This window comes from Palaemon carinicauda, chromosome 12 (assembly GCF_036898095.1).
Source record: "Palaemon carinicauda isolate YSFRI2023 chromosome 12, ASM3689809v2, whole genome shotgun sequence".
In the NCBI taxonomy this organism is placed as follows: domain Eukaryota; kingdom Metazoa; phylum Arthropoda; class Malacostraca; order Decapoda; family Palaemonidae; genus Palaemon; species Palaemon carinicauda.
In genome coordinates, this window is record NC_090736.1 from 153,717,919 (window position 1) to 153,734,797 (window position 16,879).

A 16,879-nucleotide genomic window follows, 5' to 3' on the forward strand; every position below is an offset into this window, starting at 1 on the left:
ATGCCAAAGACACAAAAGAAAAAAAATGTCAATTGACATACTATAATCATGATACATGAACAAGATGAGCATTTATAAAGGATATTTATTACAGAGCACCTCCTCCCAGCTTGCTTTATCATACACTTCTTCATTGAAGATAACAATTGGACATTGCATTTAAATCAATTCACTGTACTAAAAAGGGAAGCATGACAAAGTATCCAAAGCTTACATCTCTCATTTGGAGCAACCAGATAATGAGGACTTAATTTTGTGAATCTATTTTATGCATTACTAATGCAATCAGAATCTACCTAATTTTTTATTAGGGTTCATATAGCGAGATAAAAAGAAACTTCGTACTAAAAAGGTATAAAGGAAAACAGGCTGTATCAAATTGTTAGTACTTACCTGCTTTACTCTTTTATCTTAAAAACATAAAAAACCTGGAAAAGTAGTGTTCCTAGGTATTTATGAAATTGTGTTATTTCATTTTGAGCTTCACATATTCACGAGGACTCTAATTTGCATCTGAAGAAAAGTGGATTCTCTTCTAAACTTTATTAATAAGTATTTAAATTGCATAAAAATATTCACGGACTCTGGTCGTCCATGACCATATCTTCAATGATGAGAGCAGAGGATTGACTTGGGGTCAGAGAAGTGTTGTCTATATCAGACGAATGCATTACTGGCTGACCTGAAAAATTAATATAATCTAAACAATCCCTCTCTAAAAAATATAAAATTTGGCATGAACAGAGATTAAGGAAATACAAATAGTAAAAAATAAAGACCAGATTAATGCAATACACTACAGACGCCATCAAACAAGAAGTTGAATTGCGAGTTATTTAATTAAGGTCATAAGGAAGCCTCCTGAATTATTGAAAGCCACTAAAAATGGATGGCAGGCTTCAAAAACTGGAATTTAAGAAAAAGAAAAAAAAATTAGAAAGGACAATTTTGAAGTTATCCATCCCTAAAAAGGCAATTGGTACAATTTACAAAATAATTACCATTATTACATTTCTCAAGGAAACGCATGAATGCGAAGAGTAACTTTCAAAATTATATGTACTGTATATTGTATCTAAATTGACTATATTTTTCATTATCTTCATAATATTTACTACACTATTATTTTTCATTTTTTTATATTTTTACTGCAGTATTATTATTTTTCTTTTTTTTTTATCATTTATAAATTTAAGTCCTTGTAAACCAAAAAATTTTATTTTTCAATATTAAACTTAGCCGGTGATTATATAAGCTGCAGCTCTGCTGCCCGACAGAAAAACTCTACGTTCAAAATACGCCAGCGATCGCTATGCAGGTAGGGGGTGTACATCAACAGCGCCATCTGTCGAGCAGGTACTCAGTACTCCATGTAAACACAGAACCAATTTTCTCTCTGTCGTGCCACCGGCAAGACCTACTAAATTCGCTGTTGCTTACTGGATTGGTTTTCACAGATTTTGGTGAAGTACACATTTCTAGTTATTAGCTTTCGCTTTGCAGAGGTTATCTTCAATACATCCTTGCATTCTTTTATTGATTTTGGATTATTTGTTGACGACTTTGGATAGATTTTGAATTCCCCTTTGACTAATTCAAGATGGCTGACCCTTCTCAAGTCCCTAAATACAGAAAGTGTAGTGCTAGGGACTGTTCAAGGCGTCTTCCGAAGGCCTCTATCGATCCGCACACCGTTTGTTCCAATTGTCGGGATAAAACCTGTCAATTGGAAGATCGATGTGAGGAATGCGTCGGGCTTTCGGAATTCATATTCACGTAGGCTAGAGAGAGATAGAGTCAGGAGAAGTTCATCTCGCTCCGTTGATATTTCCTCTCCTTATGCCCCACAACCTATTCCTTCCCCTGTAGTGGTTGCTCCTGATCCCCCTTCTAGCACTCAACAACCTTCGATGGCAGATATGATGCGTGCCATCCAGGCTCTGGGTGAGAGAGTCGAGTCATTGGCGAGTGACCGTAACCAACTCATGGCAGACGTCAAGGAGTTGAAGTGTAAGAGTGCAGTGGGTAGTGATAAAGTGAGTGGTAGTGTTGTGGAAAGTGTTGTGGATAGTGTTGCGCTTGAGGGTTCGTCTGTTCGTGCCTGTCGTCCTCCTAGTCCGGGACCTCTTGCAAGCTCCCAAGCCCAGGGGAGAAGCAATGTCGTACGACCAAAGGGTTCGAGAGGCTTTAATCAGCGAACAGACGTTCCCTCCGTGGTTTCGGACGTATCTATCCAAGATCGTCCCACCCACAAGAAGACGAGAGAGCCCATTTATTCCTCGTCTGCGGAAGATGTTTCTCGAAAGAAACAATGGACCAAGGTCTCACGGCCTCTTAAACGCAAGTCGGTCCCTTCCGCGCAAGTCCAACGGCCCAGTTGTAGCCACTGGGTCAGTTCGGACTCGCTGCAGTCTTCCGATGACTGCACACCACCTAAGAGAGGCAAAGCGGTACCGCATCAGGCAGTAACACCGTCTGTTGCCGCACCTGCTACTGTAGACCCTAAGTGGTCTTTGCTGCAGACCATGCAGACACATTTGACGTCATTAATGCAGGACTTTCGTGCGGAGAAGGTTGACGCTGCACCAACCGCTAGCCTACAGCCACCCACGGTTGTGCGTCCAGTGGACGCTGAGGCTACCTTCTCCCACACTCCAGCTGTGAGAGTCCCGCCACCCATGCGTGCCAGTGTACCCTGCCAGCCGCATGTTGACGTTCAGCGACGCACGGAACCTTCCGTTGACGTTCGCGAGTTACAACAACAACCTAAGTTGTTTTGTTTTGACGCGGTGCGTCAACCTCCGCAACCCAGTGTGGTTACCACTACTCGCCCACAGCAGACTAGACAGTCAGGAGTAGACGCTTTGCGCCCCCCCCCCTGCTATGGTTGTTGCCAGCTCACAGACTGGGCAACAGTTCCATGACGTTGCGTCCGGTGCAGTCACGCATGCACCCGTGCTGCCGGACTCAGCTGACCAGCCAACTCCTACTCCTTTGCCGCTTCCTCCTCAGTATTCAGATGATGGACTCTCTAATGATGACGACGCTGCACACATTGACGACCCGCATACGGACATCGACGAACCCAAGACCACGCAACCCTCCTTGGACTTTAGGAAAGTTCTTGCACTGTTCAGGGAGATGTATCCTGATCAGTTTGTTTCTGCGGCCCCACGCTCGCCTCCATCTGAGTTCGCTTTAGGCACGCAGTCATCCGCGCCTGCCTTTACGAAGCTCGTCCTCGCCCGCTCGTCTAAGAGAGCTTTAAGAGTGTTGGGAGAATGGATGCAGTCTAAAAAGCACCTTGGGAAGACAGCATTCACGTTTCCCCCTGCGAAACTCTCTTCCAGATCGAGCGTCTGGTATGCCACGGGAGAAGTTCTCGGCTTGGGAGTTCCTGCCTCTGCCCAGGGCGACTTCTCAAGCCTAGTAGACTCTCCCCGCAGGCTAGCCATGAGACGCTCCAAGATTTGTTGGACTCCTTCAGACTTAGACCATCTGATGAAAGGAGTGTTCAGAGCCTTCGAGGTTTTTAACTTTTTGGATTGGTGTTTGGGAGCGTTGAGCAGGAAGATCTCCCCTTCTGACAAGGAAACTTCCATGCTCATTATGTCCTGCATGGACAATGCCATACGGGACGGTTCCAGTGAGCTTGCGGCTTCGTTCGTTTCCGGGGTCCTCAAAAAACAGGAAAACCTTTGCTCCTTCTTGTCGGCTGGAGTAACACAGTGTCAGAGATCGGAACTTATGTTTGCTCCTCTCTCAAAGTGCCTTTTCCCAGAAGAGTTGATAAAGGAGATTGCTTCCTCCTTGATTCAAAAAGACACGCATGACCTGGTTGCGTCATCTGCCCGCAAAGCCACCCCTTTGCCTACCGTGTCTAGACCCAGGATGGACACTCCAGCGTCCAGATTCATTCCGCCCTTTCGTGGCAGAGCCTCCAGCAGAGGAGGTGCTCGTGCCGAAGGGAGACGTGGGAATAAGAAGAAAGGTACCAAGTCCTTTAAGGGCAGAGTCTGACTGCCACCTTCTTCAGACAGCAGTGGGAGCCAGACTCAAGAACTTCTGGCAGTCCTGGGAGAAAAGGGGCGCAGATGCACAATCTGTGAAGTTGCTCAGAGAAGGGTACAAGATCCCGTTTGTACGCAAACCCCCTCTAGCAACGTCTCCCATCGACCTCTCTCCCAGGTACAGAGAGGAGGACAAGAGACTAGCTTTGAAGCAAGAGGTGTCCCTCTTACTAGAAAAGGGAGCGGTAGTCAAAGTCCGGGACCATCAATCCCCGGGCTTCTACAACCGTCTCTTCTTAGTGGTAAAGAAGACAGGAGGGTGGAGGCCGGTGCTAGACGTCAGTGCTCTGAATGTCTTTGTCACAAAGCAGACGTTCGCCATGGAGACGACAAAGTCTGTTCTAGCAGCGGTCAGGAAGGAAGACTGGATGGTCTCTTTAGACCTAAGGGACGCTTACTTTCACGTCCCCATCCACCCAGATTCCCAACCTTTTCTAAGGTTCGTTTACGGGAAGGTTGTCTACCAATTTCAAGCCCTGTGCTTTGGCCTAAGCACGGCTCCTCTTGTCTTTACGAAACTGATGAGGAATATTGCCAAATTCCTGCATTTAGCGGACATCAGAGCCTCCCTCTATTTGGACGACTGGCTTCTAAGAGCTTCTTCCAGTCGTCGCTGTCTGGAGAATCTAAAGTGGACTCTAGATCTGACCAAGGAATTGGGTCTCCTGGTCAATATGGAAAAGTCCCAACTGGTTCCATCCCAAACTATAGTGTACTTAGGGATGGAGATTCACAGTCAAGCTTTTCGGGCTTTTCCGTCGGCCCCCAGAACAAGTCAAGCCCAAGGATGCATCCAGAACATGCTAAAGAAGGACCGATGTTCAGTCAGACAGTGGATGAGTCTGATAGGGACGCTTTCATCCCTGGAACAGTTCATTGCGTTAGGGAGATTGCACCTCCGTCCCCTTCAATTTCACCTAGCTGTGCACTGGAAAAAGGACAAGACGCTAGAAGCGGTCTCGATCCCTATTTCCGAGAAGATGAAGTCATCACTGACCTGGTGGAAGGACAACATCAACCTCAGAGAGGGTCTGCCACTGACTGTTCAGACCCCCAACCACGTTCTCTTCTCGGACGCATCGGACACGGGCTGGGGTGCGACATTAGACGGTCGGGAATGCTCGGGCACCTGGAACTCGGTGCAAAGAGCGTTACATATCAACTGCAAGGAGCTACTGGCAGTTCATCTGGCCTTGAAAAGCTTCAAGTCCCTCCTTCTAGGCAAGGTGGTGGAGGTGAACTCCGACAACACCACGGCCTTGGCGTACATCTCCAAGCAAGGAGGGACCCATTCTCTGAAGTTGTACGAGATCGCAAGGGACCTCCTCACCTGGTCAAGAGATCTAAACCTTTCTCTAGTAACGAGGTTCATTCAAGGCAACATGAATGTCATGGCGGACTGCCTCAGTCGGAAGGGTCAAATCATCCCAACAGAATGGACCCTACACAAGGATGTGTGCAAGAGACTATGGGCCACATGGGGCCAACCTACCATAGATCTCTTTGCAACCTCGATGACCAAGAGGCTCCCAAATTATTGCTCGCCAATCCCGGACCCAGCAGCAGTTCATATAGATGCCTTTCTACTGGATTGGTCCCATCTAGACCTTTATGCATTCCCCCCGTTCAAGATTGTCAACAAGGTACTGCAGAAGTTCGCCTCTCACGAAGGGACAAGGTTGACGTTAGTTGCTCCCCTCTGGCCCGCGAGAGAATGGTTCACCGAGGTACTTCAATGGCTGGTGGACGTTCCCAGAACTCTTCCTCTAAGAGTGGACCTTCTACGTCAGCCACACGTAAAGAAGGTACACCCAAGCCTCCACGCTCTTCGTCTGACTGCCTTCAGACTATCGAAAGACTCTCGAGAGCTAGACGCTTTTCGAAGGAGGCAGCCAGGGCGATTGCTAGAGCAAGGAGGACATCCACTCTTAGAGTCTACCAGTCGAAGTGGGAAGTCTTCCGAAGCTGGTGCAAGTCGGTATCAGTATCCTCAACCAGTACCTCTGTAACCCAAATAGCTTGACTTCCTATTATACCTGAGGAAGGAAAGATCTCTTTCAACTCCCACAATCAAAGGTTACAGAAGCATGTTGGCAGCAGTCTTCCGTCACAGAGGCTTAGATCTTTCTAACAACAAAGATCTACAGGACCTCCTTAAGTCTTTTGAGACCTCGAAGGAGCGTCGTTTGGCTACACCGGGTTGGAATTTAGACGTGGTACTAAGATTCCTTATGTCAGAAAGGTTCGAGCCACTACAATCAGCCTCCTTTAAAGATCTCACTTTAAAGACTCTTTTCCTCGTTTGCTTAGCAACAGCTAAAAGAGTCAGTGAGATACACGCCTTCAGCAAGAACATCGGATTTTCATCTGAAACGGCTACATGTTCTTTACAGCTTGGTTTTCTAGCCAAAAACGAACTACCTTCTCGTCCTTGGCCGAAATCGTTTGACATTCCAAGCCTTTCTAATTTGGTTGGAAATGAACTAGAAAGAGTCTTATGCCCTGTTAGAGCTCTTAAGTTCTATTTAAGACGAACTAAACCTTTACGAGGACAGTCAGAAGCTTTATGGTGTGCTATTAAGAAACCTTCTTTACCTATGTCAAAGAATGCAGTTTCCTATTATATCAGACTGTTGATACGAGAAGCTCATTCCCATCTGAATGAGGAAGACCATGCTTTGCTGAAGGTAAGGACACATGAAGTTAGAGCTGTCGCAACTTCAGTGGCCTTTAAACAAAATAGATCTCTGCAGAGTATAATGGACGCAACCTATTGGAGAAGCAAGTCAGTGTTCCCGTCTTTTTATCTTAAAGATGTCCAGTCTCTTTACGAGAACTGCTACACCCTGGGACCATTCGTAGCAGCGAGTGCAGTAGTGGGTGAGGGCTCAACCACTACATTCCCCTAATTCCATAACCTTTTTTTTTTTTTTTTTTTAATCTTTCTCTTGAAATGTTTTTTATTGTTGTTTTTTGGGTTGTCCGGAAGGCTAAGAAACCTTTCGCATCCCGGTTGATTTGGCGGGTGGTCAAATTCTTTTCTTGAGAAGCGCCTAGATTAGAGGTTTTGATGAGGTCCTTTAGTATGGGTGGCAACCCTTGATACTTCAGCTCCTAGGAGTCGCTCAGCATCCTAAGAGGATCGCGAGGCTCAGTAAGGAAGACGTACTTAAAAAGGCAGAGTAATTGTTCAAGTCGACTTCCTTACCAGGTACTTATTTATTTTATGTTTGTTATTTTGAATAACTGCTAAAATGAAATACAAAATGCTTAGCTCATAATAATGTAAACAAGTAATGCTGGTCTCTACCCACCCCCCTGAGTGTGAATCAGCTTATATAATCACCGGCTAAGTTTAATATTGAAAAATGTTATTTTTATTTATAAAATAAATTTTTGAATATACTTACCCGGTGATTATATATTAAAGGACCCTCCCTTCCTCCCCAATAGAGACCCAGTGGACCGAGGAGAAAATTGGTTCTGTGTTTACATGGAGTACTGAGTACCTGCTCGACAGATGGCGCTGTTGATGTACACCCCCTACCTGCATAGCGATCGCTGGCGTATTTTGAACGTAGAGTTTTTCTGTCGGGCAGCAGAGCTGCAGCTTATATAATCACCGGGTAAGTATATTCAAAAATTTATTTTATAAATAAAAATAACATTTTGATAATAAAATAAATTTTTGAATATACTTACCCGGTGATTATAATAGCTGCAGCTCTGCTGCTCGACAGAAAACTCTACGGAAAAAATCCGCCAGCGATCGCTATGCAGGTAGGGGGTGTACTTCAACAGCGCCATCTGTCGTCCAAGTACCCAGTACTCATTGTAAACAAAGAACTCAATTTTCTCCTCGGTCCACTGCGTCTCTATTGGGGAGGAAGGGAGGGTCCTTTAATTTATAATCACCGGGTAAGTATATTCAAAAATTTATTTTATTATCAAAATAACATTTTTCAATATTTAACTTAGCCAGTGATTATAATAGCTGATTCACACCCAGGGGGGTGGGTAGAGACCAGCAATATATGTTTACATTATTATGAGCTAAGGATTTTTTATTTCATTTTAGAAGTTATCAAAATAACAAAAATAAAATAAATAGGTACCTGGTAAGGAAGTCGACTTGAACAATTACTCTGCCTTTTTAAGTACGTCTTCCTTACGGAGCCTCGCGATCCTCTTAGGATGCTGAGCGACCCCTAGGATCTGAAGTATGAAGGGTTGCAACCCATACCACAGGACCTCATCAAAACCTCTAATCTAGGCGCTTCTCAAGAAAAGAATTTGACCACCCGCCAAATCAACCAGGATGCGAAAGGCTTCTTAGCCTTCCGGACAACCCAAAAACAACAATAAAAAACATTTCAAGAGAAAGATTAAAAAGGTTATGGAATTAGGGGATTGTAGTGGTTGAGCCCTCACCCACTACTGCACTCGCTGCTACGAATGGTCCCAGAGTGTAGCAGTTCTCGTAAAGAGACTGGACATCCTTAAGATAAAAAGACGCGAACACTGACTTGCTTCTCCAATAGGTTGCGTCCATTATACTTCGCAGAGATCTATTTTGTTTAAAGGCCACTGAAGTTGCGACAGCTCTAACTTCATGTGTCCTTACCTTCAGCAAAGCTTGGTCTTCCTCACTCAGATGTGAATGAGCTTCTCGTATTAACAGCCTGATAAAATAGGATAAAGCATTCTTTGACATAGGCAAAGATGGTTTCTTAACTGAACAACCATAAAGCTTCTGACTGTCCTCGTAAAGGTTTAGTTCGTCTTAAATAGAACTTAAGAGCTCTCACAGGGCATAAGACTCTTTCTAGTTCATTTCCAACCATATTTGATAGGCTTGGAATATCGAACGATTTCGGACAAGGACGAGAAGGTAGCTCGTTTTTGGCTAGAAAACCAAGTTGTAGAGAACATGTAGCCGTTTCAGATGAAAATCCGATGTTCTTGCTGAAGGCGTGAATCTCACTGACTCTTTTAGCTGTGGCTAAGCAAACCAGGAAAAGAGTCTTTAAAGTGAGATCTTTAAAGGAGGCTGATTGTAGCGGCTCGAACCTTTCTGACATGAGGAATCTTAGTACCACGTCTAAATTCCAACCAGGTGTAGCCAAACGACGCTCCTTCGTGGTCTCAAAAGACTTAAGGAGGTCCTGTAGATCTTTATTGTTGGAAAGATCTAAGCCTCTGTGACGGAAGACTGATGCCAACATGCTTCTGTAACCCTTGATAGTGGGAGCTGAAAGAGATCGTTCATTCCTCGGGTATAAAAGGAAGTCAGCTATTTGAGTTACAGAGGTACTGGTCGAGGATACAGATACTGACTTGCACCAGTTTCGGAAGACTTCCCACTTCGATTGGTAGACTCTAAGGGTGGATGTCCTTGCTCTAGCAATCGCCCTGGCTGCCTCCTTCGAAAAGCCTCTAGCTCTCGAGAGTCTTTCGATAGTCTGAAGGCAGTCAGACGAAGAGCGTGGAGGCCTTGGTGTACCTTCTTTACATGTGGCTGACGTAGAAGGTCCACCCTTAGAGGAAGCGTTCTGGGAACGTCCACTAGCCATCGAAGTACCTCGGTGAACCATTCTCTTGCGGGCCAGAGGGGAGCAACTAACGTCAACCTTGTCCCTTCGTGAGAGGCGAACTTCTGCAGTACCTTGTTGACAATCTTGAACGGGGGGAATGCATATAGGTCTAGATGTGACCAATCTAGGAGAAAGGCATCTATATGAACTGCTGCTGGGTCCGGGATTGGTGAGCAATATATTGGGAGCCTCTTGGTCATCGAGGTTGCGAAGATCTATGGTTGGCTGGCCCCATGTGGCCCAAAGTCTCTTGCACACATCCTTGTGTAGGGTCCATTCTGTTGGAATGATTTGTCCCTTTCGACTGAGGCAATCTGCCATGACATTCAAGCTGCCTTGGATGAACCTCGTTACTAGCGAAATGTTTAGACCTTTTGACCAGGTGAGGAGGTCCCTTGCGATCTCGTACAACGTCATAGAGTGGGTCCCTCCTTGCTTGGAGATGTACGCCAAAGCCGTGGTGTTGTCCGAGTTCACCTCCACCACTTTGCCTTGAAGGAGAGACTTGAAGCTTTTCAAGGCCAGATGAACTGCCAGTAGCTCCTTGCAGTTGATATGCATTGTCCTTTGACTCGAGTTCCAAGTTCCCGAGCATTCCCGACCGTCTAATGTCGCGCCCCAGCCTGTGTCCGATGCGTCCGAGAAGAGAACGTGGTTGGGAGTCTGAACAGCCAGGGGCAGACCCTCTCTGAGGCTGATACTGTCCTTCCACCAAGTCAGGCAAGACTTCATCTTCTCGGAAATGGGGATCGAGACCGCTTCTAGCGTCTTGTCCTTTTTCCAGTAAACAGCTAGGTGATATTGAAGAGGACGGAGGTGTAGTCTTCCTAACGATACGAACTGTTCCAGGGATGATAGTATCCCTATCAGACTCATCCACTGCCTGACTGAACACCGTTCCTTCTTCAGCATGTTCTGGATGCATAACTGGGCTTGGCTCGTTCTGGGGGCCGACGGAAAAGCCCGAAAAGCTAGACTGTGAATCTCCATCCCTAAATACACAATAGTTTGGGATGGGAACACTTGAGACTTTTCCATATTGACAAGGAGACCCAATTCCTTGGTCAGATCTAGAGTCCACTTTAGATCCTTCAGACAGCGACGACTGGAAGAAGCTCTTAGAAGCCAGTCGTCCAAATAGAGGGAGGCTCGGATGTCCGCTAAATGAAGGAATTTGGCTACATTCCTCATCAGCCTCGTAAACACAAGAGGAGCTGTGCTTAGGCCAAAGCACAGCGCTTGAAACTGGTAGACAACCTTTTCGTAAACAAATCTCAGAAAAGGTTGGGAGTCTGGGTGGATGGGGACGTGGAAGTATGCGTCCCTTAGGTCTAAAGAGACCATCCAGTCTTCCCTTCTGACCGCTGCTAGAACGGACTTTGTGGTCTCCATGGAGAACGTCTGCTTTGTGACAAAGACATTCAGCGCACTGACGTCTAGCACCAGCCTCCACCCTCCTGTCTTCTTTGCCACTAAGAAGAGACGGTTGTAGAAGCCCGGGGTTTGATGCTCCAGGACTTTGACTACCGCTCCCTTATCTAGTAAGAGAGACACCTCCTGTTTCAAAGCTCGTCTCTTGTCTTCCTCTCTGTACCTGGGAGAGAGATCGATGGGAGACGTTGCTAGAGGGGGTTTTCGTACAAACGGGATCTTGTACCCCTCTCTGAGCAACTTCACAGATTGTGCATCTGCGCCTCTCTTCTCCCAGGTCTGCCAGAAGTTCTTGAGTCTGGCTCCCACTGCTGTCTGAAGAAGCTGGCAGTCAGACTCTGCCTTTAAAGGACTTGGTTCCTTTCTTCTTTCCACGTCTCCCTTCGGCACGAGCACCTCCTCTGCTGGAGGCTCTGCCACGAAAGGGCGGAATAAATCGGGACGCTGGAGTGTCCATCCTTGGTCTAGCTGACAAGGTAGGCAAAGGGGTGGCTTTGCGAGCAGAGGACGCAACCAGGTCATGAGTGTCCTTCTGTATCAAAGAAGCAGCAATCTCCTTAATCAAGTCCTCTGGAAAGAGGCACTTAGAAAGAGGAGCAAACAGAAGTTCGGATCTTTGACAAGGTGTCACTCCAGCTGACAGGAAAGAGCAAAGGTTCTCACGCTTCTTGAGGACTCCGGATACGAACGATGCAGCAAGCTCATTAGACCCGTCACGTATGGCCTTGTCCATGCAGGACATGATAAGCAAGGAAGTATCCTTCTCTGTCGGAGAGATCTTCCTGCTTAAAGCTCCCAGACACCAGTCTAAAAAGTTGAAGACCTCAAAGGCTCTAAATATCCCTTTCAAAAGGTGGTCTAGGTCCGAAGAAGACCAACATATTTTCGAGCGTCTCATGGCTAGCCTGCGGGGAGAGTCTACAAGACTTGAGAAGTCGCCCTGGACAGAGGCAGGAACTCGCAAGCCGAGAACTTCTCCCGTGGCATACCAGACGCTCGATTTAGAAGAGAGTTTAGCAGGGGGAAACATAAAGGCTGTCTTCCCTAGACTCTTTTTGGACTGCATCCATTCTCCTATCACTCGTAAAGCTCTCTTGGACGAGCGTGCGAGGACGAGTCTAGTAAAGGCAGGCGAGGATGACGGCATACCTAATACAAACTCTGACGGAGGAGAGCGCGGAGCCACAGACACAAACTGGTCCGGAAACATCTCTTTGAACAGAGCTAGAACTTTTCTAAAGTCCAAAGAGGGTTGCGTGGACTTAGGCTCGTCAAGATCCGAATGTGGTTCATCAACGTGAGCGGTACCATCATCATCCGAGTATTGAGGAGGAAGCGGCAATGGAGTAGGTAACGGCTGGTTAGCTGAGTCCGGTCGCACGGGTGCACGCGTGACTGAACCGGACGCAACGTCATGGAACTGTTGCCCAGTCTGTGAGCTGGCAACAACCATAGCAGCGCGGGGACGCACAGCGTCTACTCCAGACTGTCTAGCCTGATGCGGGTGAGCAGTGGCAACCACACTGGGTTGCGGAGGTTGACGCACCGCGTCAAAACAAAACAACTCTGACTGTTGTTGTGTCTCGCGAACGTCAACGGAAGGCTCCGTGCGTCGCTGAACGTCAACATGCGGCTGGCAGGGTACACTGGAACGCATGGGTGGCGGAACTCTCTCAACTGGAGTGCGCAAGAAGGTCGCCTCAGCGTCCACAGGACGCACAACCGAGTGTGTGGTTGGTTGTAGGCAAGAGGCTGGAGCAGCAGCAACCTTCTCCGCACGAAAATCCTGCATCAGTGACGTTAATTGGGACTGCATGGTCTGCAGCAAAGACCACTTAGGGTCTGCAGGAGCAGGTGCGGCGACAGACGGTGTAACAGTCTGAGGCGGTACCGCTTTGCCTCTCTTAGGAGGTGAGCAGTCATCGGAAGACTGCAGCGAGTCCGAACTGACCCAGTGGCTACAACTGGGCCGTTGGACTTGCGCGGAAGGGACCGACTTGCGCGGAAGGGACCGACTTGCGCTTAAGTGGTCGTGAGACCTTGGTCCATGGTTTCTTGCGAGAAACCTCTTCCGCAGACGAGGAATAAATGGGCTTTCTCGTCTTTGTGTGGGTGGGGCGATCTTGGGTAGATACGCCCGAAACCACGGAGGGAACGTCTGTTTGCTGATTAAAGCCTCTCGAACCCATTGGTCATACGACATTGCTTCTCCCCTGGACTTGGGAGCTTGCAAGAGGTCCCGGACTAGGAGGACGACAGGTACGAACAGACGAACCCTCAAGCGCAACACTATCCACAACACTATCACTCACTTTATCACTTCCCACTGCACTTTTACACTTCAGCTCCTTGACGTCCGCCATGAGCTGGTTACGGTCACTAGCCAGGGACTCAACTCTCTCACCCAGAGCTTGGATGGCACGCATCATATCAGCCATCGAAGGTTCCTGAGTGCCAGAAGGGGGATTAGGAGCAACCACTACAGGGGAAGGAATAGGTTGTGGGGCATGAGGAGAGGAAAAATCAACAGAACGAGATGAACTTCTCCTGACTCTATCTCTCTCTAGCCTACGTGTATATTTTTGGAATTCGATAAAATCGAATTCCGAAAGCCCAACGCATTCCTCACATCGATCTTCCAATTGACAGGTTTTATCCCGACAATTGGAACAAACGGTGTGAGGATCGATAGAGGCCTTCGGAAGACGCCTTGAACAGTCCCTAGCATTACACTTCCTGAATTTAGGGACTTGAGAAGGGTCAGCCATTTTGAATTGGTCAAAGGGGAATTCAAAAACTATCCAAAGTCATCAACAAATAATCCGATATCAAAAAAAGAATGCAAGGATTTATTGAAGAGAAAGCCTGCACAGCGAAAGCTCAAAACTAGAATAGTGTACTTCAGCAAATAGTTGTGAAAACAAATCCAGTTAGCAACAGCGAATTAGTAGGTCTTGCCGGTAGCACGACAGAGAGAAAATTGAGTTCTTTGTTTACAATGAGTACTGGGTACTTGGACGACAGATGGCGCTGTTGAAGTACACCCCCTACCTGCATAGCGATCGCTGGCGGATTTTTTCTGTAGAGTTTTCTGTCGAGCAGCAGAGCTGCAGCTATTATAATCACCGGCTAAGTTAAATATTGAAAAATTACTATTTTTAACAAACAATAATTAAAATATAAAAAATATAAAACTAATCTGCCCTCAGCCCAATATAGATTTACATTTAATACTGCACTGTATACTTAAAAATTTACAATGTACTGAGGGAGTGATAGATGAACCGCGATATGACGAGCAATTACTGTATACAGTATATCAAAATTGTTATTGCATAGTGGTTAGTTTGAGAATATGTGCATTTTTCCGCTAGATGAAATCTTTGCATAGGGTTTTTATTCTCTATCCCCAACACAAAATACTGATCGACAGCAAATATTCCTTCTTAGGTCTTGCTAATAGGAGCCAAGGTGACAATTACAGGGTTAAATAAAAAAATAATGGTGACAAGCTCTTTACCCTTTCTGACCTGGTATGAAATACCTATGGCAAAATCTGCCACATCTACAAAATACCACTTTGGTCAAAATTTATGAATGAAATCTATGGAAAAGTGGCAACATCCCAAATGTGCTACATGTTCCCAGTCTTGCTGTAAGGGCTGAATGAATGCTGTGAAGACCCTTAGAAAGAAATTCCTTTAGTACACCACTGACAGTGGGTCAGCGACCTCAGGGGACTCGACAAAAATAAAAGCTTCTTTACCAAAGGAGTAACATTAACGGGGAACATGATTAAATTAACTTAGAATGGAAGCTACAAAAGAATAACCTGAATCAATTTAATGGAGCCAACGAGTCAAACTTATTTTACTCAACACATATTTCCTCAAGTAAATTCACTACTGTTGAAATGAATAACTGGAAATGTTAGACATCATAAATAAATCAATCAATTCAAGTCACTTCCAGACTCATATACCCACAAAAAAGGTAAAAAATGTGCTACCGTACTTATGAACCACTATTTCAAGAGGGGTAAAATGTCATTGCCTACTGGAAACAGGGATTTTATCTTGAAACCAAAATGAATGGCTACTACACAGAAATAGCAGAGAAAGAATATCATACGATAGCATGTGGGAAATTAGTTTTTTTTTTCTTTAAAGAACATCTTAGCTAACTACAAGTGAGAAACGTACATAGGTTAACCAAGAGAAAGGAGATTTCTTCATTGTATTAACAGTAATTATCATCATCTTCATTTGTATATTCATATTCACTACACTAATACTACTTAACCTGACAGCGCACTTAAAGATATCACTACTGTGACCTGACAGCCTATCACTAAGGAACTCCATTAACTGCTGATCTTTACATTACCAAGGACCAATAATGAATCTTCAAGAATGCTGGCCTCTGCTATAGCTCTTTTTTTTTACAATTTGCATAGTCTATAAGGATTCTGTGGAATTACTACATATTACTGTATATCTTGGCATCCCAGACAACACATAAATCATTGAAAAAATTGTGAATATCACATAAATCACAAAAATAAGGGCCTTGAAATTACTCAAAATAACAACCTATAAAAATCTAAGTAACTAGATTGTTAATATTGTACAACAACACTTCTTCTTTCTTCTTTGTCTACATCTTTTCCCACTTCTCTCGCTGACCATAGTGGTTTTGGCTAATTTTTAATGGCCGGATGCCTTTCCTGCCGCCAAACCTCCCCATTTACCCGGGCTTGGGACCAGCACCAAGTTGAGGCTATTGTACAACAACACTGACGTCTATTTTCAACTACTGACTACCACTCCAGAAGATAAGCTTCATACAGTATTCACTTTATCAAATGCCTCGCTAATAACAAGCCCACAATTCAAGTGAATTACATGCATTACATTGCACTAATACACTGTCTTACTGTCTTGGTTATTCGATGCTCACTGACCTAAACTTAACCATGGACGGTTTGATTGTCTGGGGATTGCATTATTCCAATAATATGAGATACAACCATGTAACAATAAAATTTGGGGAACGTCTTCTCTGAAAGTTACCTCACTTGCACAGATAAACTATAGTTTTTTCTTGATTTGATGAAATGCCCTTATCTGAGGGATGACAAGTGGAGAAAGGTAAAGTTGGAGGAAAGTTGAACAAACCAGTGGAAGGCGACCAAATGGTACAGATGAAACAAATTACAAAATGTAATGCAGCTTGGGCAGAAGGAAATCCACAAAGAACATTCAGTGCCTTCTATAGTACATTGCCTCATACAATCCACAAACAATATTCAGTGTCATTTACAGTATCCACTTTAGGGTACTAAAGTAGTTCGTCACATGCAAGCACTAAACTGCATTCAATATCAAAATAAACAAACACTGACATACCTATACTTGAACCCAAAAGATTGGTGTCACTTAAAGGGTCATCAGCTGATGCAGGCGTGATATCGCTTGTTAGGTCACTTGTATTAGTTTCGGTACTCACAAGCTCTGAAGGGAGATCTAGCGATGGTAAATTATCGTCACCTATAAACAAATAAAAAGTTGAAGATCAATGTTGGGATGTAATTCTAACAAATTAATTTATAACCACTAACTACTGACAGATAAGGAAATAGTAAATCAACAAGTATTTAATAAAAAAAATCACAATTATTAAACTTTATTTATCCAAATCAAACAAACCTGAGTCCTTTAATATTAAACCAGGTGGCGGTAGTTAATTGGAGGGTGATGGTAAACCCTGTGCACATGACAGGCC

General features: G+C 45.1%; 1 protein-coding gene across 1 annotated transcript in view; it reads right to left on the reverse strand.

Moving 5' to 3' along the window:
* Positions 1–528: 528 nt before the first annotated feature.
* LOC137651342 (cell division cycle protein 16 homolog) overlaps positions 529–16,879 on the reverse strand; it is an 84,857-nt gene continuing 68,506 nt past the window's right edge. The window contains exons 11-12 of the mRNA XM_068384632.1: positions 16,504–16,644; positions 529–682 (exon numbers count right to left, since the gene is read on the reverse strand). Of these exons, the coding sequence (XP_068240733.1) occupies positions 576–682; positions 16,504–16,644 (248 nt within the window). The 3' untranslated portion in view covers positions 529–575. The remainder of the gene's footprint in view (positions 683–16,503; positions 16,645–16,879) is intronic.